Raw genomic sequence first — 23,802 nt, forward strand, 5'->3', positions numbered from 1 at the left:
CATAGTAACTGCTGTGTATTTCACGATCATTGTTTAATCCAAGTTTTTTGATTTTCTTTCGTAGATTTATTGTTATCCATTTTTCATAACTGATCCATTTTTTTCGGTCTATTAAGTGATGGGTTCTTTGAAACCAAGGGTCTCATCTAAGATGTTTCTCGTATGTTCCCAAATAGTATCAGTACCTTCACGAGGTTCTGTGGTGTCTAAAAGTATTTGGAACTCCAGTTCTTGCTGCATTCTTGTAGGTATTGTCATGCTCCAAAAGTCATCGGTTGTGGTCAATCGCTTTTTTATTTCTGCAATTTTAACTTTGGTTCTGAAGCTAAAAACTGGTGATTACTTCCCCAATATTTACTAGGGTATGTTTCGACGTCGTTCACCGATCATTTCCACGTTGAATGGACCAGAATATAGTCTATATGATTATGGTAGGTTTCAGTGGCGTATCCTGGAATCTCCACTGAGGCATGCAACTAGTAACCATGCAGTTAACACAATGTATTAAGTAAATTTCAATTCTACTCACCCTAATTACATGTAAGTGAACTCGAGCCAAACAGTTTTACTGTAAGTTCCTGGATTGAACGTGCGTACACAATTCTTGTTTTCTATTTTTAAATTTACGAGAGTCCGCCTCTGTCGTGTAGTGGTTAGTGTGATTAGCTGCCACCCCCGGAGGTCCGGGTTCGATTCCCGGCTCTGCCACGAAATTTGAAAAGTGGTACGAGGGCTGGAACGGGGTTCACTCAGCCTCGGGAGGTCAACTGAGTAGAGGTGGGTTCGATTCCCACCTCAGCCATTCTGGAAGTGGTTTTCCGCGGTTTCCCACTTCTCCAGGCAAATGCCGGGATGGAACCTAACTTCAGGCCACGGCCGCTTCCTTCCCTCTTCCTTGTCTATCCCTTCCAATATTCCCATCCCCGCAAGGCCCCTGTTCAGCATAGCAGGTGAGGCCGCCTGGGCGAGGTACTGGTCATCCTCCCCAGTTTTGTCCCCGACGCAGAGTCTGAAGCTCCAGGACACTGCCCTTGAGGCGGTACAGGTGGGATCCCTCGCTGAGTCCTGGAGGGTAAGCAGATTAAGAAGAAGGAGAAGAAGAAGATTTTTTTTGCTACGGGCTTTACGTCGCACCGATACAGATAGGTCTTATGACGACGATAGGATAGGAAACGCCTAGGAGTTGGAAGGAAGCGGCCGTGGCCTTAATTAAGGTACAACCCCAGCATTTGCCTGGTGTGAAAATGGGAAACCACGGAAAACCATCTTCAGGGCTGCCGATAGTGGGATTCGAACCTACTATCTCCCGGATGCAAGCTCACAGCCGCGCGCCTCTACACGCACGGCCAACTCGCTCGGTAAAGAAGAAATATACGAGGGAAGGTAGAGGTCTCCCGGCTTGAACTATTTGAATCTTTTCATCAAACGAACGGCCAGTAAACTGATTTACAATTATATCCGTTTTAGACTCATCCATCGTTAATACCACAATAAGCGCAAAATATAATAAAAGACCGAAAACGACGAACAGCACAGGAACAGCACACACAGAATGAACTCACTAATCAGCAAAACACACAATGCATTAACTCACTAGTTAGCCACAACTGAAGCACTGGAGGAAAGTCACCTCAGTGGCATTGGTCAGTTTCGTCACGTTGGGTTCTCGCTGGGGGATAATCTGTGGGTCCCGTTCGCTGTAAACATGTCGACTTTCTCCAAGTTGCTAACAGATGGCAGAGGGTAGCATGGGTATGGGGTGACAAATTCTGACCAAGTTTCAATTGCAGCGACATCGTTCGGACGGTTTCAGAACTACGTCTGCCACCGAATGCAATTTTAAGATTGAATGCCTTGCATCCTTAACTCCGCCATGCTGTCTCTTTCTTCCTAGAGAGGAGTAGACGGCGAGATTACACCAGCACCACACGTAGTCAAGCAACGGAACTAGTACAGTTGCGCGGACCTTTTGAACTTCTGAGAGATGAAATCGTTAATATTTGACTTAAAACAACCTAAAATCGTACATCAGACAGTTCTTTGTGTTATCATAACGCATGCAGTGAATGCCTTGCATTCAAGGAGAATACGCCCCTGGTAGGTTTACTTCTTTCTAGGTGAGCGCCATGTATACAATCGTCTTGGATCATCATCTGCAGTAGGGTCCCCAATTTTCGCATTGAAATCTCCTGCTATTACGGTAGCTGGTAGCTCGTGCTAGTAGTTTTCTCGTTGTTTCTTCCGGGGTTTAATAAAATATTTACATTTGTTCTTCTTCTGGTTCACTGGTTGGGGCGCAAACTTTTACTATTCATGTTCAATGAATTCGCCTTTATTCAAAGATTATTTATTTGATCATTGACTGGTTCATTTCTAATTACTGTGTTGCGGATTTTCTTGTTTACAGTGATGGCTACTCCATAATGCATAACGGTTTTATTTTTCCATTATTGCTGATAAAGTGAACCTCGCATTTTCAGTGAGTCTCGGGTATCCCTACGATTGCATACTGAGTTATTCCTCTTTCGATGACTGTAAGTTTCCTGCTTCATTTATGCCACGGACATTTCATGTTCCTATTTTAATGGGCTTCCAAATATTCAGTAGCTTTCTTTCCAATTAAAGCCTGGTTTCCTCTATCAACACGGCCGGTAGTCCGTTTCACACTCTCAGGTCCGAAATCTGAGCAGCGCCGATTTCAAGTGGGGGCATTTGGATGGACATTACTACACACGAATCCATATTCAATAATAGTTCCTGAGGCATTCAAAACGCAGTGCTCCCCCACTCCTTCTGTGCATATGTAGGCCGCCCTTGACCTAGAGAACAGACACCTTTGGTGGCCGCTCCTAACATGGTGTACAGACTCCACCTGATGGATTTCATTGGCATTTCTTCCGTTGAGGGCTCATCGCCCTCCTGAAGGGGCTCTTCCGCCCGAGAACGTTGCCTCCTTTAAGATGTCAAGTTATTTACTCCCACCGAACACTATAGAATATCTAAAGCTAACCCCATGGTACTACAGCCCTTAAGGGTCTTGGACTACCAAGCGACCGCTGCTCAGCCCGAAATCCTGCAGATTACGAGGTGTCGTGTGGTCAGCATGACGAATCCTCTCGGCCGTTATTCTGGGCTTTCTAGACCGGTGTCGCTATCTCACCGTCAGATAGCTCCTCAATTCTAATTACGTAGACTGAGTGGACCTCGAACCAGCCCTCAGATCCAGGAACAAATCCCTGACCTGGTCGGAATTGAACCCGGGGCCTCCGGGTAAGAGGCACGCACGCTACTCCTACACCACGGGGCCGGCTGAACACTATATCTACCGGACAAAAAATGAAAAAGTTATCAGTAAAGTAAAATTCGAACCCTCACTGCTTTGGGAAGCTAGATATATTTACCATGCATAATGCTACAGAGTTACATTGCCGTACTAGGGCTCCGAGCCAAGTGGTCTGTTTCTCAAATATAATCAACAAATTATTGTCCGGCTCCACTGCTAAATTGTTAGCATGGTGGCCTTTGGTTCAAGAGGTCCCGGGTTCGATTCCTGGTCGGGTCGGGGATTTTAACTTTCATAAGTTAATTCTTATACCTCGAGGGCGGGGTGACGTCTTCAGCGTTTAGATTTCATCTCAGGTAGGGCTCCATCCTCACAGACTCGCAGTCGTCTATACGGCGTCAGCTTGAACGACCTGCACCGGACCTCTGCAGAAGCCACACCCCATTAATTTAAAACATTTTTGTAGTATAAGAACAACACCCTTGCATTCCTTTATGTATGTTCCTTCTGCATGAAAGTTACAAATCATACTAAACTTCTTGAAAGAACCTAAATAATATTTACTGTGGTTACACGTCGAGTTTGGTTATTATCTGAATCTGACAAATCGCTTCATTTTTCCTAAGGTAAATGTCAGGACTAAGAACTTATAATGTCTAGTTGATAACCTTCCTTTATTTTCTAATGAAACGTTATTGTTCGTGTAATGATGTGGTCTGATATCTTAAAGAGACTCGATATTGTAACTCTTTGTTCTTGGGTAATGGCCTCATTTAGCTCTATTCATGAATAACCCAAGCCTCCAGCACATTTCTTCTCGCCTGTTGGGGGGCTGACATCGTATTCACTCGCTGCCTGCCACTCATTTGTTTTCATTCCTCTACTTGGCTGGCTAAATCTTTCAGGAATGCACGAAGGATACAATGAGAAACGGGGACTATAATAGTAACCATTGTTACAAGGAACTTAATTACTTGGTTTGTGGACCTTAGTAATGAGACTGGTAAAGAGTATTGTATGTTTTAAGACGAAGGAGTAGAAACACTCCTGCTTAATGTTGAAAAAGTGAGAAATCTCAGATGTCGTCAATTTCGAACCTCACCACTCTTGAGTCTCTGAGTGGGGTTCGGTTCTATTTCTGTGCGGAGTTAAACTAAGGACATTTTGAGATCTGTTTCAAAAAGCCGGCCAATTTTACGACTGCTGAAAATTACTATCCACTTTCAGGAAAGAACAAAATTTATCCACCTAACCCTTAAATGCCCGTCTGGTGTCCATGATAATTAAGACGTCCAGTCTCTATAGTCTGGCACAGTGGTTAGCTGATTCGAGTCCCATTGGTGGAAACATGTTGGGCGGCAGGGTAGAAGAGGTTTTGGTAAACAATTACTAATCACTAGATTGTGTGTTAAAAGCCTGGATTCAATTCTAAACTTCTACACAGTGTTCAGTTGTAGTGAGGACATAAGATACTATTGATGGTGATTCGTCCGTCGGTTGGGGATTTTAATCTTTGAGCAGACCCCTTTTGTTATCTGATAGGAGTAGACTCTATGGTAACATCGCGTTTCAGCCTCTCCCTATCTCAAAACACACACACACACGCGCGCGCGCGCGAGCAGGTTACCTATGGCGTCGAATATAAAGACCTGCACCAGGCTTCTCCAGAGGTCACATAAATAAATAAATAAAGTCGAAACCGTTTACTGAGACATCGCTTTTAACGACATATTGGTTATAACGAGGAAATCTAACGGTCCCGTCTAAATCCTACATAAACACTGTATTTGAAAAATCGCTTATTACGGCACATCGTATAAAGCGGCGTATTTTTATCTCACTTTGGAGAAATGTATTGATTATGATGTCCAATGTTTATTTTTGTTTGTTACGCGTTTGGGGATTGCTGACAGCAAGGAAAAGCTTGTTTTCAAACTGTTGTTTTCAGTAGATTGTAAATTTCAAATCAGTTTGTCTGTTAAATAATCAAGGCGAGCATCACTGTGAAAATGTAGCAAAATAAAGGGAAAGTGCATAATATTGAAGAAAGTCGCACATAATATGGCGAATTGGGAAACAAACCTCAGCACTGCGAAGTAATTAGGCATATCACAGTCAACGAGTTCTACAATTTGGAAGGACAGAGAGAAAATCTCATTTATTACCTAAGACCGTGTGTGATATTACTGATCAATTTAAATTGTTGCTACAACTTTCTTCACTCATTATTTTACATTTTGTTGGCATATTATTCTTGTATGTACTGCGTAAACATTAGAAGAAAAATATTCCCTCAGCCCCCTCCATAAATACTGTGTTGCAAATACAGTACTTCGACTATAGGCTAAATAAATAAATAAATAAATAAATAAATAAATAAATAAATAAATAAATAAATAAATCCCTTAAATCCATGGTGTACTATACCCGCAACATTGTTTTAAAGTTTTTAGGATCCTCTAGAAGGAATCTCCTGAATTAGTGCGTCATTCTTATGTGCTGTATGATGTTAAACATTGTTTTGATATGGTTGGCTGCATTGTGGATTTACAGTGGTATGTATTATCTGCGCACCTTTCTTGGATACATTTACACCCTAGTGCTGAATTGGTCGACCTAGGCAATCTTCGAGATTCGTACTGGCAACCTTTGAAACACAAACTATGAATCGCTTATGCATCGCTGTGCGACATCTGGCGTACACTTTACGTACTAGTACTGTTGTTATTTACACAGCAAAGCCAAACTATAGAATTCACTCTAGGAATAAGATTCGCATCGAGAAATGTTATATAATGTTATATAATGTGTGTGTGACGCAGTGCTGGCTTAAGATAACAAAGGTTTAGCAAAATTCATATCGATCGATCATATTATCGATTCAATTCAGATTTCATTTCCATTCAGTTGGCAGTACTACTGGAACCGGAACTGCTCCCTCCTTACTCCTCACACCCGTACACAAAAATATCGATAAAAGGTGTGCAGATAATACTGATGAACGGTAAGAGAAACGCCGTGCTAAAACACATATTCTGAAGATTCAAGACTCAACTGATCATTGGCCAAAGTGGAATAACAGACAAATCCGATGCAAGATTCCTGGATGCAATGTGTTCACATTTGTTTCTTGCACAATATGGGGCGTGCTTCTATGTGTCAATATTTACAAGAACCGTTTCATTACCGTATAATGGAGTGATACTCAGGTATTTTTGGCCGTGATGGCACAGTGCCCCCAAAGTGAGAGAAGCTGAAATAAAGGAAGTTTGCTGAATCATGGTTTCATACTCAGTTTTGTCAGACAATGTGTACACACACCCACCCACCAAATATGCACGACAGTTGACGTTTGTGTGAATATTACGGGAAAATGACTGAACGTACTTTCTTGAAAATCGGTATTTAAGTTCAGCGATGTTCGGAGAAGTTGAGGGGTTGACGGCCGTGGCCTATACTAGGAACTGTACTGGCATTCACCTTAGTGCAGGAGAATCGAAAACTATGGAGAACCGTCCTCAGAACAGCCGACGGTGGGGACGAGCACCTCTCCGTCTCCCGAATGCAGAGCTGTGGAGCCACCGTCCAGCCGTTGTCACCAATGTGGCCGAAGCCAACTCTGCATCCGTTACATGGAATGCTGTTAATTGAGCTGCACTCTTTCTCTTAGGCTACCACTCATCTCCATTAGATGGCATTACCACTGCAATTGTATTATAATTAACCCGTTAACGACGGGTTCAACAGCAAGTCTGAAAGAACACCAAGATACCATGAACTAATTCAGGATGTACAGGCTCATCTTTGAAATTACGATAGTGAAATAGAATATAAACACATAACAGGTTTCTAATGCATAGTATAGTCCAAATAGTTAGTAAACGTCCTCCTAAGCGACCGGCGGGTCGTGGTCATGAAGGTAATGTGTGAGGTCTGATTAGCGCACTCTCTTCCTTGCCGGTTCGCTTCTCTTAACTCGCTTGTTGGCATATTGTGTTCAGCCACTGCGTACAGTGCTTAACGAGATGTGTAGACGAAGACTGGACAGGGGGAAGAGTGGGTGACGAGGCAGTCCCCTTCGATTGCCCCTTCCCACATGCGCGACCGATTCCTGCGCAGGACGTTTACTAAGTGTTTGGACTATGGCTTCAAAATATAAGGTAAGAAGTACTCGCACGGAGGAACTTTACTTTACAGGCAAATATAGGGATACACAGGAGCAGGGCAATGGTACGCATTTCTATTCTTCGAATCGCTTCTCACTCAGGCACTTCTTCAGCTATCCGTAGAGATTAAAGTCATCAGATGCCAGGTGGGGTATTAGGGAGGACGATCCAGTTCCTCCCATCGGAAGCGCCATAACAATTCATGTGCACTGTTGGTTGCGTGTAGCCTGGCGTTGTCGTGCAACTACATAACGTCTGTTGAGAGAAGTCAAGGTCTTTTTCTGTGAATTGCTACCCGCAAACGCTCCAGTGTGTCCCAGTAACTGACAGCATTCACTGTCGCTCACCTGGTGAGGAAATCAACCATCTAGATATCCAGCCACCACTGCCGACTACTTGTGTGTAAACGTAGACTAATATGACAATACTGTCAATATTGTGTATTGTGTGAAGATTTTTCGCTACTGCAGTTTGATGTTGACGTTCTGACGTACTAATGTGAGAATTTATCGGTATCCTTCATGTGTCAGAGAAACAGACAAGAGACAGAAATTAGGTTGTGCACGGATGATTCCAATAGTACACAAAGGTCTGTGATTCAGTTCCTGAGTAAAAGAGACTCAGATAACGTGGGCGTCTGGCGTTCCCTGCAGAATGAGAAGGGAGATGCGTGTTTCAAGACAAGTGCGATGTTTAAATGACGTAAATAATTCAGCGTTGGTGACATAAATGGTGCACGTTTTAGCGAGTAATTGCGTGCTCCCCGAGCAATCAGTAGGAGCAAGCGTTGGGTGAACTTATTTTCTTTATGATAACGTTAGGCCACAAGCCGGTGACTATTCAGGTAGGAGTCACTGGATCATCCTCTTACAGTCGACAGCTGCTAATAAATTCGTCGTTGCACCCCCATAATCTCCTATATGATGCTGTCGGAGAAATACTGACCCGCAGCGCATGCGTAATTAAGAATGAGAGTTTGGTACAACTCGCAGACAGAACCTTCCCGGTCAAAGTTCTAGGCTGAAATATTTCACATAACGTTTTTCGCAAGCGCAACGACGAAACACTAATAGACCCTTGGACTGTTGCCGTGGTGCTAATGCGGAGTCACGATAGACCTACCTGACTCTGTGGCGTGTGTACAGAGTCTAGATATTCTTAGACTTGATAAGAATAGAGAGTATCTAGACGACGCCACAGAAGATGACTACCGCAGCAGTAGTCGACACGTTTGGAAGGAATGAGAAGAGTGGACCACGGCAGAATAGCCCGGAAGATTTTTATTATATTGACACCGGCCGTGAAATCCTTCATACTTTGATAGAGAGTCTATGCTTCAATAGAAGAAAGCTAATATCCATATTTTAAAAAATAATAATGAATTACTTGGGTTTAGAATTGGGATGCTCGGGAACTTGAAATGAGCCAATGTCCATATTTTTTGGCGTAAGAGTTCAACATACAATATTGTAAGAGCTACCGATATTGAATTAAATGATTACATTTCGGCTTCATTGTCCTCTAATGATGCACGGGCATGACGATAGATTGCAATACAGTACATACACTATTCAGAGAGTGAGAACTTACCAAGCCTTCCTGTAAGAACTCCTCGATGGCCAACGTAACTCCCTTCTCATCTCCGGTCCAGAACACGTATTCTGCCATGTCCAGTGGAGAGTACTGCACGCCAGAGTAAGGGATGTACTTCTCTACCTGCAATAACAACATGAAAAAATAGCTACACTCATGGAAACTGAAAAAAGAACACCACGGATAATATTGGGCGAGACTGCATACATATCCTCGATATAATTAATACAGATATGTTGTTGATTACATCATCAGTCTGTAGACTGGACTTTAGACCGAGCTGACTAGCTCAGACGGTAGAGAGCATGTCTTCTGCCTCCTGGTTCGAACTTTCCTCAGTCCGGTGGTATTTGAAGGTGCTACATCGTGTCAGCAGATTTATAGGTACGTAAAAGAACTCCTGCGGGACAAAATTAAGGCACATTGGAGTCTCCGGAAAGCGTAAACGTAGTTAGTGGAACGTAAAACTACTGTCTGTCTGTTAGGTCATCAGACCAGAGGCTGGTTGGATCCTCAAATGGCACTACCAAAGTTTATGCAGTTATAGGAAAACAGCAAAAATTGGTGGCACCGCCAAAATGAGGCGTACTAGGCAAGATGAGAATGAGATAGTTTGCCATTGCTTTCCTCACTGGGTCAGAAAGTGTTATTGCAGCACGACTGACCCCATAAGCAACACCTTTCATAACAAACGGACACACTGATTGTGCTCCAAATGTCATTACTCAGCACTACTCATACACCACCAGCTTCTATATTGAAACAGACTGGATGAGACTGGGACTTTGGTGGAAGCTATATTTTTCTATGACTTGTGCCAACAGACAGATGCAAAAGCACTGCATTCATCAAGAACTGGCGGTAGGGGGTAAAGCAAATAACATTATTGTAATTATGTGGACTAGTTTAATGAGTATGTCACTCCTTTCTATGTCTCCTGCTAACCCTTTCACGTCGGCTACTGTGACCTACATGTACAGAAATCTATTCTTCATATTCTAGTAATAATAATAATCATAATAGTATTAATAATAACATTCTGTTAATAATAATGTTATTGGATTGACGTCCAACTTTCTACTTTTAGGGTTTTCGGAGACGCCAAGGTGCCGAAATTTTGTCCTGCAGGAGTTACGTTACGTGCCGGTGAATCTATCGACACGAGGCTAACGTATTTGAGCGTCTTCAAATATCACCGGACTGAGCCATGATCGAATCTGCCAACTTGAGCTCAGAAGGCCAGCACTCTACCGTCTGAGCTGTTCAGTTTGGCTGTCAAATTAGTTGATAGGTGGAAAAAAGAACGAAAAACTGATTGCTAAAAGAAGTGGGAGAGACGCCATGTTTGACACAGAACATGAAGAAAAGGAGGAACATCTGGATTGGACATACGAGTATAATCAGGCATGGACAGTTACTGTTGATGGAATTTAACTTCCAAAAACCGGTTTAACAAAATAATTTGATTTGTGCTGATATAGACTGTTTCTGTTCTTTTATTATATTTAAAATGTAGGAAAGGTGGGAGGTTTTCATGTAAATGCAGCGTATGTTTTAGATGAAAATAACGCTTCAGAATTCTAATAAAATGAGACCGTCACATTACTTACTAGAGAAACATATGACTACTTTTCATTAGATAGAGGCCTGCGTAAGTAAGGCGGCTCCGTGGTGTAGCGGTAGCGTGCCTACCTGTTACCCGGAGACCCCGGGTTCGATTTCTGGAGACCCCGGGTTCGATAGTTCGAGGAACTATCTGACGGTGAGATAGCGGCCCCGGTCTAGAAAGCCAAGAATAACGGCCGAGAGTATTCGTCGTGCTGACCACACGACACCTCGTAATCTGCAGGACTTCGGGTTGAGCAGCGGTCGCTTGGTAGGCCAAGGCCCTTCAGGGCTGTAGTGCCATGGGATTAGGTGTTAGGTTAGATACGTAAGTAAAGATTTGCATATTTGGCATTGGTATTTCATTTCAATTAAAATGCCAATAGGCCCTACATGAAAAATAAAAGGGTTAATCTTGCTAAATTAGATGTAATTGTCAAGTGAAACAAATTATTTAGAAAATATTTATCGCGATGTATCAATCTACTATATTAGACTTACAAGGAGAGCATATTTCTGCATGTGAAATCAATGTGTCGGTCTCCTTGCGAGCTCTCTTGGTTTTTATTGTTGCTAGGGATTTTACGTCGCACCGACACAGATAGGTCTTATGGCGACTATGGGATAGGAAAGACCTAGGAGTTGGAAGGAAGCGGCCGTGGCCTTAATTAAGGTACAGCCCCAGCATTTGCCTGGTGTGAAAATGGGAAACCACGGAAAACCATTTTCAGGGCTGCCGATAGTGGGATTCGAACCTACTATCTCCCGGATACAAGCTCACAGCCGCGCGCCTCTACGCACACGGCCAACTCGCCCGGTCTCTCTTGGTTTGCGACATACAGTAGCTTTGTGCACATCAATGGTAACCACATCAGGGACACACTCGTTCTTCTTTAATCAATTCACTGGTTGTTCGTAGTAAGGTTTCCACTCCATGGTCGTGCAATTCAACATCACACAGCTTCACCCGACTTCTTCTCCCGCTTCTTTGCGTACCGGTACACATTACATAGGCCTATCAAACTCTGTTTACCTCCATCTTACAAATAGATGTGTTCTCCTTGAAAGCATCGGGACAGATTTCAACTATGTCTTGTGCTCTCCCTCAAAGAGTTTAATAATTCGTAAAACCATCGCGCATGAACTGTAGCATTTTTCTACGAATCACCCTTTTGAACGAACTGCAACTCGGATGAAACACTACGTAACTCGTGTCAGTAGATTCACCGGCAAGCAAAAGTAGTCAGTGGGATGTAAAACTACTGTTACTATTCCCATCATATGTCACTGTAAAAGGAATAATTTTACGAAAATTCTGTAATACTGCGTAATACTCTCTTACGAAAAAGCCGAAACTTCCTGGTGCACACTTTGGGAACCGCAAAGGTAAAATATGATAAGATGTTTTATTTATCCAGGCAAGTTTTCCTACATTCAACCCCCTATGGCGCTACAGTTCTTATGGGCGTTGGCCTACCAAGCGACTGCTGCTCAGCCCAATGGCCTGCAGACTACGAGGCAACGCATGGTCAGTGCAACGAATCCTCTCGGTCATTTTCTAGACTAGAGTTGCCGTCTCACCGTCAGATATCTCCTCAATTGTAAGTGTGGTGGTGGTAATTATTGTTTTAAGAGGAAATACAACTAGGTCACCATCCTCTATATAGGACCAAACAGAGAGAAAAATGAAGAGATACGACACTTCGGAAAGTGAAGGTATTGGCCAAAGTTAGGCAAGGGCCACGAAGGGCGTGAAAATCAAAGTCTCCATAGCCCTCGCAACCTAATACTGTCGCGGTCTAAAAATAATAAGGGTTGACCAAGGGAGGTCGGATAGGATAGATGAAAATGAGGAGCCTGGCACAAGTAAGATAAAACTACGACAACATCTAAGTCGGATGAAGTGTGTACATTCAGCTGAAGAGACCATGGCAGTTCATTATGTTGGTAATATAAGTACAAAACCCACAGTCCAGAAATTGTTTTCTCATTGAGAAGGATCTCACATCCGAAGGGAAATCACAGCAGGCGTGAAGAACAAAAAGTAGGAAACAGAAATCCACCACCCACTCCATGGACACCGATCAGTGGTGTAACGCCTTAGATCGAGGAAGAGTATCGTGACGGGCGTTGGAAGGAATACTGAGGGGTTGGAGGTGGGGGGAATCGAGTCGTCATACGGAGGACAGAATCGGAAAACGAGACTATTAAGGTTAAAAATGGATGATGATGATGATGATGATGATGATGATTGTTGTTTGAAGGGGCCTAACATCTAGGTCATCGGCCCCGGTTAATAAAGGTAAGTTACCAAGCTCGATAGCTGCAGTCGGTTAAGTGTGGCCAGTATCCAGTATTCGGGAGATAGTGGGTTCGAACCCCACTGTCGGCAGCCCTGAAGATGGCTTTCCGTTGTTTCCCATTTTCACACCAGGCAAATGCTGGTGCTGTACCCTAAGTAAGCCCACGGACGCTTCCTTCCCACTCCTAGCCCTTTCCTCTCCAATCGTCGCCATAAGACCTATCTGTGTCGGTGTGACGTAAAGCAACTTCTAAAAAAAAAAAATAAAAAAAAAGGTAAGTTAGCTTTTCAAATACGAAGGGCGCTATGCAGAGCGGTTATAAATCAATCCCCACGGCAGTGCAGCCCTGATCGGCCTTTGCCTACGAAGTGACGGCTGATCAGCTGGAAGGCCTCCATATTACGAGGTGACGAATGGTCAGAACGACGAATTCTCTCGGCCGTTATTCTTAGTTTTCTAGACCGGGGTCGGCATATCACCGTCAGATAGCTGCTCAGTTATAATCACGTAGACTGAGTAGACCTCGAACCAGCCCTCAGGTCCAGATTGCTGACCTGGCCGGGAATCGAACACGGGGCCTCCGAGTAGGAGGTAGGCACGCTATCCTATACCGCGCGGTCGACTGAGAGCTGTTTATCAGTGCTAAATTACTGGAAGGATTATATTTGCCCTGGAACGGATATAAATAGCACACCATTTTATTACACAGCCTTTATCTGTGATTTCTCTTTGACACTAATGACATCAAATATAATTATATTATTTTACAAATTCCCGAATACAAATCACTGCCATTTTATATACAATATTCTATGATTGATACATGATGTATTAGGTGATTAATGTCTATGTCAACTAATTAGTTTGATCTCTGGAGAAAGATTTAGTGATATGGGAATTTCATAACTGAATTATAGAAATATGGATTTTGCATAACATCACCAAATAACTAACAAATAGGAGACAATTTATATTACCTTTAGTGGAGTAAACTAATATCTATGATTAAATTTGGATTTGTTTTCATTCATTCTTCTTCCTGGTCTCTTTCTCAAATTTTTGAAGTCGGCACCTATGTGGATTTAGCCTGGTTTTCGGCCGGATGCCCTTCCTGACGTCAACGTGTGTGGAGGGATGCAGTCACTATTGGGTTTTCTGTGGTGGTTAGTAGTATGAAATATTATGCGTAAATGCATGTGCATTGAGGCGAACACAAAAACCTAATCCCCGAGCCATAGGAATTTGCGATACAGATCCCCCTGTGGGTGGGGGTGGTACAATCAAGCCCACGATTTCCCCTGCCTGTCGAGAGAGGCGACTAAAATAGGACCTAAAGCCCTAACCTTAGGAGCGTGTGTTAGCGACCACGGGGCCCTTAGCCGATCGAGGAATTTCTTCCACTTACTTGTGCCAGGCTCCTCACTTTCATCTATCCTGTCCGACTTCCCTTGGTCAACTCTAGTTCATTTCCGACCCCGACAGTATTAGGTCGCGAGGTGTAGGGAGTCTTTCATTACCGGGCGAGTTGGCCGTACGGTTAGGGGCGCGCAGCTGTGAGTTTCCATCCGGGAGAGAGTGGGTTTGAACCCGAATCTCGCCAGCCCTGTAGATGGTTTTCCATAGTTTCCCATTATCACACCAGGAACATGCAGGGGCTGTACCTTAATTAAGGCCACCGCCGCTTCCTTCCCACAGCTAGGCCTTTCGTATCCCATCGTCGCCGTAAGACCTACATATCTATGTCGGTGCGACGTAAAGCAAGTTGTAAAAAATCTTTCATTTCATGCCCTTCGAAGCCCTTGTCTTTCTTTGGTCGATACTTTCATTTTTCGAAGTGCCGGACTCCTTCCATTTATTCGTCTGATTAGTGCTATATGATTTTTCACGAGAGTTTAATCCTGATGTAAACAAATGGGCGGAGCACCTTGGCTTTGCACGTGGACATAGACGTAGTTGATTGGAGAAGCAACCGTCGCACTCATTGGACTGTATGCGAGCTCGAAGAAAATGAGTACGTCGCATTAATTTAATTTTATCTTAGTTTATTACATTTAGAGAGTCTGAAAGAGTATGTAATCAAATTAAAATATGGTTGTCATATATACCGGTATATATCTATATGTTTTTTCAAATAAAACAGTGATTAAATAACGAGATATGAAGGCAGAAGGCGTGGTGTAATGCAGGAAGTCTTCTCATAGTGAGGGAAAGTACCAAGCTGTACAGCGTGGAGATAAGGTGTTGCATCTTGCAGCAGTTGTCACTTGTCAGTGTCAGTATTCATAGCGAGAGAAATGGAGCAAGAAGTAGGACGATCCCGTGTAGTGAAGCACAAAAGAGGAAAACCGCTCAGAAGTGACCATAGGCAGTGCGTTGTGAATGTTTTTAATAAAATAAGTGAACAGAATCCAGGTTTAGCCGTAAAAGAGGTAGAGAAACTAAGTGCAGAGTTGTGTAGTGTGTCGGCTAGTTCGGTTCATAACATGCGGACAGAGTTTAGAAAGACAGGGAAATTAACAACGCCGGGAAAGGAACGTAAACGACCTCAAAGAATCGAGAAGTATGACGATATTGTCAAAAGTGGTATTAGAAGGAAAATTCATGAATTTTTTTTTGGAATGAACCACCTACTTTACGCAAAGTATTAGACAGTGTAAATAAAGATAAAACTTTACCCACCTTCAGACTTTTAAATGACATAGGGTTCCAGTTTGTTAAAAGAGAACGTAAACCTGTGTTAATGGATAGGAAGGATATTGTATTGTCTTTTTTGAGTTGTTTCTTTTCGATAGATGTTGTTACAGAATTATCAACAGTTCCGTCTGACATGTCCAATCGTGCTATATGCTCTATCATGATAGGAACTCTACAAGATAAGAGATATACATTTCAATTCGAAAGCTGGTATTCTATTAGGTTACAGTCTACCGGGCGGACATTTCAAACAGCTGTCCTAAGATAAACCTTCCTACGTGTGTAATTTTGTGCTCTAGCCTACAATAGCTTTCTTTAATATTCAGAAATAAATTAATAAATTAATAAATGAAATAAATAAATAAATAACGTAGGCCCTAATTATCAGCAGTAGACGTCCCTTTAAACCCCTCCATTTAGTTTCACACAGCTCAAAAACTGTTCCTCGTCTATTTTAGGTCATATGCGCAGCACTGTATGTCCGAACACGAGACGTTGCCGGGGCGGAGGTCGATACTACACGCTCAGCGAATCACAACTCTTTCTTTGACTAAGGCGTGGACATGCCTTGTTTACATCAGGATTAAACTCTCGTGAAAAATCATATAATAGAGGATAGTTGCTTAGTTGTACTTCCTCTTAAAACAGTAATCATCATCACCACCTTAGCGTTGTAGCGATAAAAATCCCTCCCTTGGCCGGAAATCGAATCCGGAATGCTCTGAGGTGAAGGTCACTACGCTGACCATTAAGCCAAGGAACCCGACTGTTGTCATTCCGTCTATATCTGTTTATTGTTATTTGAATCCCCGAATTGCCTTTGCTGGCAGGACCTAGTGTTTACAGTGCACTTTGTCTTCTGGTATGGGCTAGAGTAATTTTGTTACTTTCATTGATCTGTCTCAGTCTCATCCTTAGCTTTGACAATATGAAAGTGACTGAGGCATGAGTGATACTAGTAATGCCATTCCTTATGCAGCCAGTCCCTGCTATGAATGGTGTGAAAATGTTGCTCATAGGGTCGGTTGGTGCATGCATTTCAGTGGGCTTGGCAGACTGATATGTAATAGCAACTTATGGCTCGGTGAGGAAAGCAGCGGGAAACTACTTCACTCCTCATTTCCCTAGTACGCCTCTTCAGTGATGCCTAGGTCATCTATGACAGCTGATGGCGGAGCTGTTGAGGATCCAACCAGCCTTAGGGCTGAAGACTGAACATACATACAAAGTCCTCGAAAAGTTAGCTGTGGATTTTTTTCATGACCATCACTGTAACGCTCATAGACCCCTCTCGCGTTCTTTCCGACTACCCTGTAAATTACCAGCAGTCGAGAAAAATGTGACATCTACGTTTTCAACGTGAATGCAGTGCTAAACAATATCTTACTTTCTTGTCATATGCTAATTTATTGAAATATTTTCAAGCGCACCTGAGCCTAAGGATGTCTGCATAATGTCCATATTTATCACAGTAGATGTGTAGCCTGGCTCAGAATATATTTCCCTTCTATTTAAAATTATTCTGGTCATCTGAGAGAAGATGAAATTTATGCATCGTACTTCTTTATGACGGAGATTGATCTTCTACCCTCTGATTTACGATTATACTAACTGTTCTAGCCTATAGGTGGTTCCAATGTATATTCTCGTCTCTGATATGAAGGTACGGTACGATGTTGATCTAGCATCGCTAGGACAGCTGAGGAGGCATCTGATAAGAAAAAACCGCCAGTAATCAGAAGAGAACCGAGTGTCAGAATCCTATGCGATACTATATCTGAGTTAAATATCTGCGTCCGCCTCTGTGATGTAGTGGTAATTGTGATTAGACGCCGCCCCCGGAGGGCCGGGTTCGATTTCCGGCTCTGCCACGAAATTTGAAAAGTGGTACGAGGACTAGAACGGGGTCCACTCAGCATCGGGAGGTGACTGAATAGAAGGGGTTCGATTCCCACCTCAGCCATCCTCGAAGTCGTTTCCCGTGGCTTCCCCACTTCTTCTCCAGGTAAATCCCGGATGGTACCTAACTTAAGGTTTCACTTCCTTGCCTATCCCTTCCGACCTTCCTATCCTCAATAAGCGCCCTCTTTAGCATAGCAGGTGAGGCGACCTGGGGTAGGTACTGGTCCTCCACCACAATTGTATACCCGACCAAATCTCACGCTCCAGGACAGTGTCTTTGAGGCGGTAGAGGTGGAATTACTTGCTGAGTTCGGACGAGAAACCAAACATGGACGGTAAACTTACTAAATTAAATAGATAGCCTATCAGTCCGCCTCTGTAGTGTAGTAGTTAGTGTGATTAGTTGCCACCCCCGTAGGCCCAGGTTCTATTCCCGGCTCCGCCACGGAATTTGAAAAGTGGTACGAGCCTCTGGAGGTCAACTGAGTAGAGGGGGTTCTATTCCCTCTTCAGGCATCCTTGAAGTGGTTTTCCGTGGTTTCTCTCTTCTCCTCCCGGCGAATGCCGGGATGGTACTTAACTTAAGGTCACGGCCGCTTCCTTCCCTTGTCTATCCCTTCCAATCTTCCCATCCCCTCACTAGGCCCCTGTTCAGCATAGCAGGTGAGGTCGCCTGGGCGAGGTACTGGTCATCCTCCCAGTTGTATCCCCGAGCCAAAGTCTCACGCTCCAGGAAACTGCCCTTGAGGCGGTGGAGGTGATATCCTTCGCTGAGTTTGAGGGAAAAACCAACCCTGGAGGGTAAACTGATTACTAAAGAAAGAAAGAAAGAAAGAAAGAAAGAAAGAAGAAACATAAATATCAGCACTTCTTTGTGCTGGTTTACTTACAAACTGTGGGTGAAAACTGAAGATTACGTATTGGTTGATCTGGATTTGGACCTTCTATGTCAAATATGTAATCAAAATGTCAAGGTGACAGCTTGTCAGGACATACAATAGGATTGTGCTTTGTTGCCACTAGGTCAGACTGCTTTTTTACTATTTACTACGATGAGCTCCTTTTATGCCAGGCTCAATAGTTGAATGAGTGGTTTAGTGGGCCCCGGGTTCGATTCCCGGCTGTGTCAAGGATTTTAACACATTGGGCGCCAATTTCTTTTGTCGAAATTTTGCTCTGTGGGCCTGAAGTTTCTTTTCCCCTCTAAAAGTGGACACCCGTGTTCGCCGTGGTCTATCAGGAAATTTAAAAATAGTCGCTGGTGGCCGCTGTGACACTCAGCGTGTTAACTACACATGGTTACATTTTCTGGCTCTAGAATTGGCTGTTTTTCGTCTAAATACGTTGTATATACCCCTTCATATACCCACAACAGATCGTACTACTAATCACCACAGAAATACACAATAGTGAATATGTCCCTCCATAGATTATTTATTTATTTATTTATTTATTTATTTATTTATTTATTTGTGTCTTTATATACGTGCAAAGTTACGGCTCTTGGCCCTCTCTTACACAACCACATACAATTTTTAGACTTTTACAGCATTAATTGAATATCAAGGAAATTAGTTACAGTTTAAGGGATAAGACGAGTAAGTCAGAGAAGGAGTAACAAGGAGTAATTAAGATTACTACTGGTGAAAAAAAATATGGGATAAACAGAGATATCAGATTAATACCTAAAAAATATATCCGCTAACTAGCTTAAAGGAAAATTTATGAGGCACAAAGAAATTAACTGAATATTACTATGTTACAATCAGAGTGTACTAAAAACTATGTTACTATGTTATCTATTCCTAGGAACAGTGCATAGTCTTAAATGAGAAGACTAAAAACCTAAATGGGATAGCCTAAGATACTTAAATCTAATACGTAATTTTTGGTTTCATTCACACGTCGTTCACTCTAAATTCATTCGAGTCAACTATCTGTATTCTGGAGGAATTTACGGCAGGCTGTTTCAAACTTCCTAGACGAGCAAGGCTTTTTAATACCTTCTGGGTTCGTATTTCGAAGCGGTGACAAGGAATGAATGGCTGTAGGTATTTGTTCGATGCGGTGCTCTTTCAAGTAGTGATCGAGAACGAGTGTTAATTTCGTGGAATGAAGAAAGAAGCCTAAAATTGGACGATAGATAAGTGGGGCTGTTTGTGGAAAGCAACTGATAGACGAGTCATTTGGTGGGTTTTTCTTGGTCGTTTAAACGTAACCATCCCAACTTTTTGTGGTATGGTATTATATGAGCATCATGTCGGAGCTGGAAAGCATATCGAATGCAAGAATTCTGTACACTTTTTTGTTTTGCTGTTTGTTTACAGGGTAGGTTATCAGAATTGTCAACATGAAGGGAATACGACCGTAAAACTGGACCAAATTCACCAGAGGTCCGACTGGGACAGGAAGAATTTTTATCATCATCATCATCATCATCTGTTTACTCTCCAGGTTCGGGTTTTCCCTCGGACTGAGCGAGGGATCCCACCTCTACCGCCTCAAGGGCAGTGTCCTGGAGCTTCAGACTCTTGGTCGGGGGATACAACTGGGGAGTATGACCAGTACCTCGCCCAGGCGGCCTCACCTGCTTTGCTGAACAGGGGCCTTGTGGAGGGATGGGAAGATTGGAAGGGATAGGCAAGGAAGAGGGAAGGAAGCGGCCGTGGCCTTAAGTTAGGTACCATCCCGGCATTCGCCTGGAGAAGTGGGAAACCACGGAAAACCACTTCCAGGATGGCTGAGGTGGGAATCGAACCCACCTCTACTCAGTTGACCTCCTGAGGCTGAGTGGACCCCGTTCCAGCCCTCGTACCACTTTTCAAATTTCGTGGCAGAGCCGGGAATCGAACCCGGGCCTCCGGGGGTGGCAGCTAATTACGCTAACCACTACACCACAGAGGCGGACTAAGAATTTTTATTCCATATTTTATTTTTTATACAGGCATGCTCTCTCTGAGACAGAAGATTTGGAATTAAGTGTTAGACATTGATATAATTATCATACAGTCATTGTCACTGTTGTAGTCTAATATTTAGGGTGTTTCGAAAAGTAACGCATTTAATGTATTGGGTGTGAACAAAATATTTAAAGCATGTTTAATTCAAATTCCTTACACGCGAAATCGTTTTGTGGGTTTCCGAAGACTGGAGAGTATGGATACATGCGTCAGTGAATCTCCAGAAGTAAAACCATCCTATGTGCCATTTCCCAGCGCCTGGCTTTCAGAAGAAGAAGAAGAAGAGATAACAATTCATTTCAAATGAAAGTTGTGTGAACGACTACATGGGCGCCCGCGTCACTCACACGCCTCTCTTTGTCCCTCTTTCTGTTCTATTCGACTGAAAGTTTGGGTATAAAGTTTAAACAGTACTGCAAAATCTTGCTGGAAACTTATGTCTCTACATATGTAAGGGAAACAGAACACAATATTCTCATTTTTACTAATATACAATAATCCATTTTATAATTGACGGATTTGTTGCAATATGGGAGTAATTGATCATTATAAAATCTTTGGGGAGTGTTCTTTCTTTCTTTCTTTCTTTCTTTCTTTCTTTCTTTCTTTCTCTTTTCTTTCTTTCTTAATCTGTTTACCCTCCAGGGTTGGTTTTTCCCTCGGACTCAGCGTGGGATCCCACCTCTACCGCCTCAAGGGCAGTGTCCTGGAGCGTGAGACTTTGGTTCGGGGGGAACAACTGGGGAGAATGACCAGTACCTCGCCCAGACGGCCTCACCTGCTATGCTGAACAGGGGCCTTGTCGGGGGATGGGAAGGTTGGAAGGGATAGCCAAGGGAGAGGAAGGCAAGCGGCCGTGGCCTTACGTTACGTACCATCCAGGGATTTGCCTGGAGGAGAAATGGGAAACCACGGAAAACCACTTCGAGGATGGCTGAGGTGGGAATCGAACCCTCCTCTACTCAGTTGACCTCCCGAGGCTGAGTGGGCCCCGTCCCAGCCCTCGTACCACTTTTCAAATTTCGTGGCAGAGCCGGGAATCAAACCAGGGCCTACGGGGGTGGCAGATAATCACACTAACCACCACACCACAGAGGCGGACTTGAGGAGTGTTAATTAGCTTGTTAGTTTTAAAGAAGTTTTTAAAATGAATGGTTTTTTTATTTTGCACTTTCAATCAGTATTCTTCAGCTATAATTATGGTGGTTCGTGTTATTAGCTGCCACCATCGGAGGCCAGGGTTCGATTCCCGGCTCTGCCACAAAATTTGAAAAGTGGTAGGAGGATTGGAACGGGTCCACATTACTGATAAGTTATTAATGCAGTTATAAAATTGAGTTATTTATTTCTTGAACCAAATCGTGAAAAATATACTTAAATATCTGAAAGTTGCATATTATTATTAAAATTATTTCTTGATTTGCTGTTAAAGAAATGTCAGAACTTCACATTTCTCTTTCTCTGTAAGTCTGGAGGAGCAGTATTTTGCACGTTTCTTGTTCGGTACAACCTTCTCTCTCCTGTACGATCTTCCCCCTTCAATTCCTCACGTTCCTCTTAGAAAACATTGAATATTTGAAAATTTTTCTTCACTTTCGAGGAATCTAAACGTTTTTATGAAAATTTACTTTTTGTATCATCGTTTGGATTGTATTTGCTCTCCAAATCCGTTAAAAATTGCTTTCGGTCGTCATACCTGCTGCTACAACTACGATCTGGAGAAAGCACGATAGGTAAATGCCAGTCAATTGTATTTATTACCAGGGCGAATAGAAATGTGTAGTGTGGCGACTTGTGCTCGTTGATATGTTCCTTCACTACGCGGCAGTGGTGTAGATACGTGCGTCGAGTCATAAGTCATGGCAACTATTTTTTTCTCGCGAACAGGAGACAACACGCAAAATCTAATATATTCATTTGGAAATATAGGGTATGTACTTATGCATAGTGCCTGAAGACAAATTCTGACTACAATGACAGAACACAGGGCATTGGCAAACATTGTTTTACTATGGTATAGACAGCAAATACACAAGACTACGTACAAAGGACAGGTCTCGACTGCTTAAAGACCTTCGAAATAAACACCCAAGATTTCCACTGTGCGTTGCCAGCGGTGGGGCAGGCGCTGAATACCATTCGCTGCATGTGTATCGCTAACGTGTGACACCTCTCTCCGAAATGCTGTTACGATGTTCTCTTACACTTAGCAAACCGTTGTCCACGTAATGGCTTCTTGACTTTGGGGATTAGATCATAGTCACATGGGCTCAGATCAGGCGAATAAGGCGGGTGTGAAAGAACCTCCCATCCCCACCGATTTAAGCGACGCTGAACGATGGCTGCTGTGTGAGCTGTCGCGTTATCCTGTAGGATTATGGCGTTGTCCAAAAGGTCTGGACGTTTGGTTCGCACTGCACGGCGCAATTGGTACAACATAAAGCAATTGTAATAAACTGCATTGACAGTGTGTCCCTCACGCACTGGATGACACATAAGAACACCTTGCTTGTTGACTTCTATTTTGTGATGTTCTTACTCACACACGGAACTGGGGGGCATGCTTAGACCCACACTCTTGTTTACATACACCATCTAGTGGCATCATACCCAAGTACATACCGTACGTTTCCGAAGACGTATCTTAGATTTTCCGTGTTGTGTCATGTTCGTGAGGGGAAAAAAGTTGCCATGACTTATGACTCGACCTACCTAGACAGGGATCAGTTCTCTCTGAACATGTGTTTCTAAGTGGGAAGTGATGCAATTTAATTCGGAATTTGTAGTTTAAATAAATGATTTGAAACCGTGTGTTCATTACTGTGGTGCTTCAGGACTGTGCATTGTGTTTACTGATGGATGACTGCGTTTATGTGCTATATATGTTTGATGCAAATTAAGATATAGTGTTTCATGTTTTGAAAGTAATCTGTGGAAAAACGTGACAAGTATTTTACAGTTAATAATGGCATAATGATATTACTTCTGAAATTGGTTCGTCGGTGACGTAATCAATATTTCAAACGTTTGTGCTTAGTTGCACGAAGTGTTCTTTCAGTAATTCGGCAAGAAAATGACTGCATACCAAACTCTAGCAATTTATCAGTTACTAGCAGAAGTACCCGTTCTTCGTACGGGTTATCAGAAACTGACTTTAGTTACTCATACTATCGGTGTGACTGACTTCATTAGATATTTATATCACTGGTGTATTTACTTAAGTACGTAGAAATTATTTGTCATGTTTGGAATTATAGTGTTAAGTAAGATAAATCCGGGACAGATGCCGGCCCGGT

The 23,802-nt window shown here is 43.0% G+C and overlaps 1 protein-coding gene across 1 annotated transcript in view; it reads right to left on the bottom strand.

Annotated features, from left to right (window-relative positions):
* LOC136884355 (uncharacterized) overlaps positions 1 to 23,802 on the bottom strand; it is a 737,352-nt gene that overhangs the window by 72,458 nt on the left and 641,092 nt on the right. The window contains exon 6 of the mRNA XM_067156482.2: positions 9,040 to 9,165. Within this exon, the coding sequence (XP_067012583.2) occupies positions 9,040 to 9,165 (126 nt within the window). The remainder of the gene's footprint in view (positions 1 to 9,039; positions 9,166 to 23,802) is intronic.

The sequence above is a fragment of the Anabrus simplex genome, chromosome 1 (genome assembly GCF_040414725.1).
Source record: "Anabrus simplex isolate iqAnaSimp1 chromosome 1, ASM4041472v1, whole genome shotgun sequence".
Taxonomy (NCBI): Eukaryota; Metazoa; Arthropoda; class Insecta; order Orthoptera; family Tettigoniidae; genus Anabrus; species Anabrus simplex.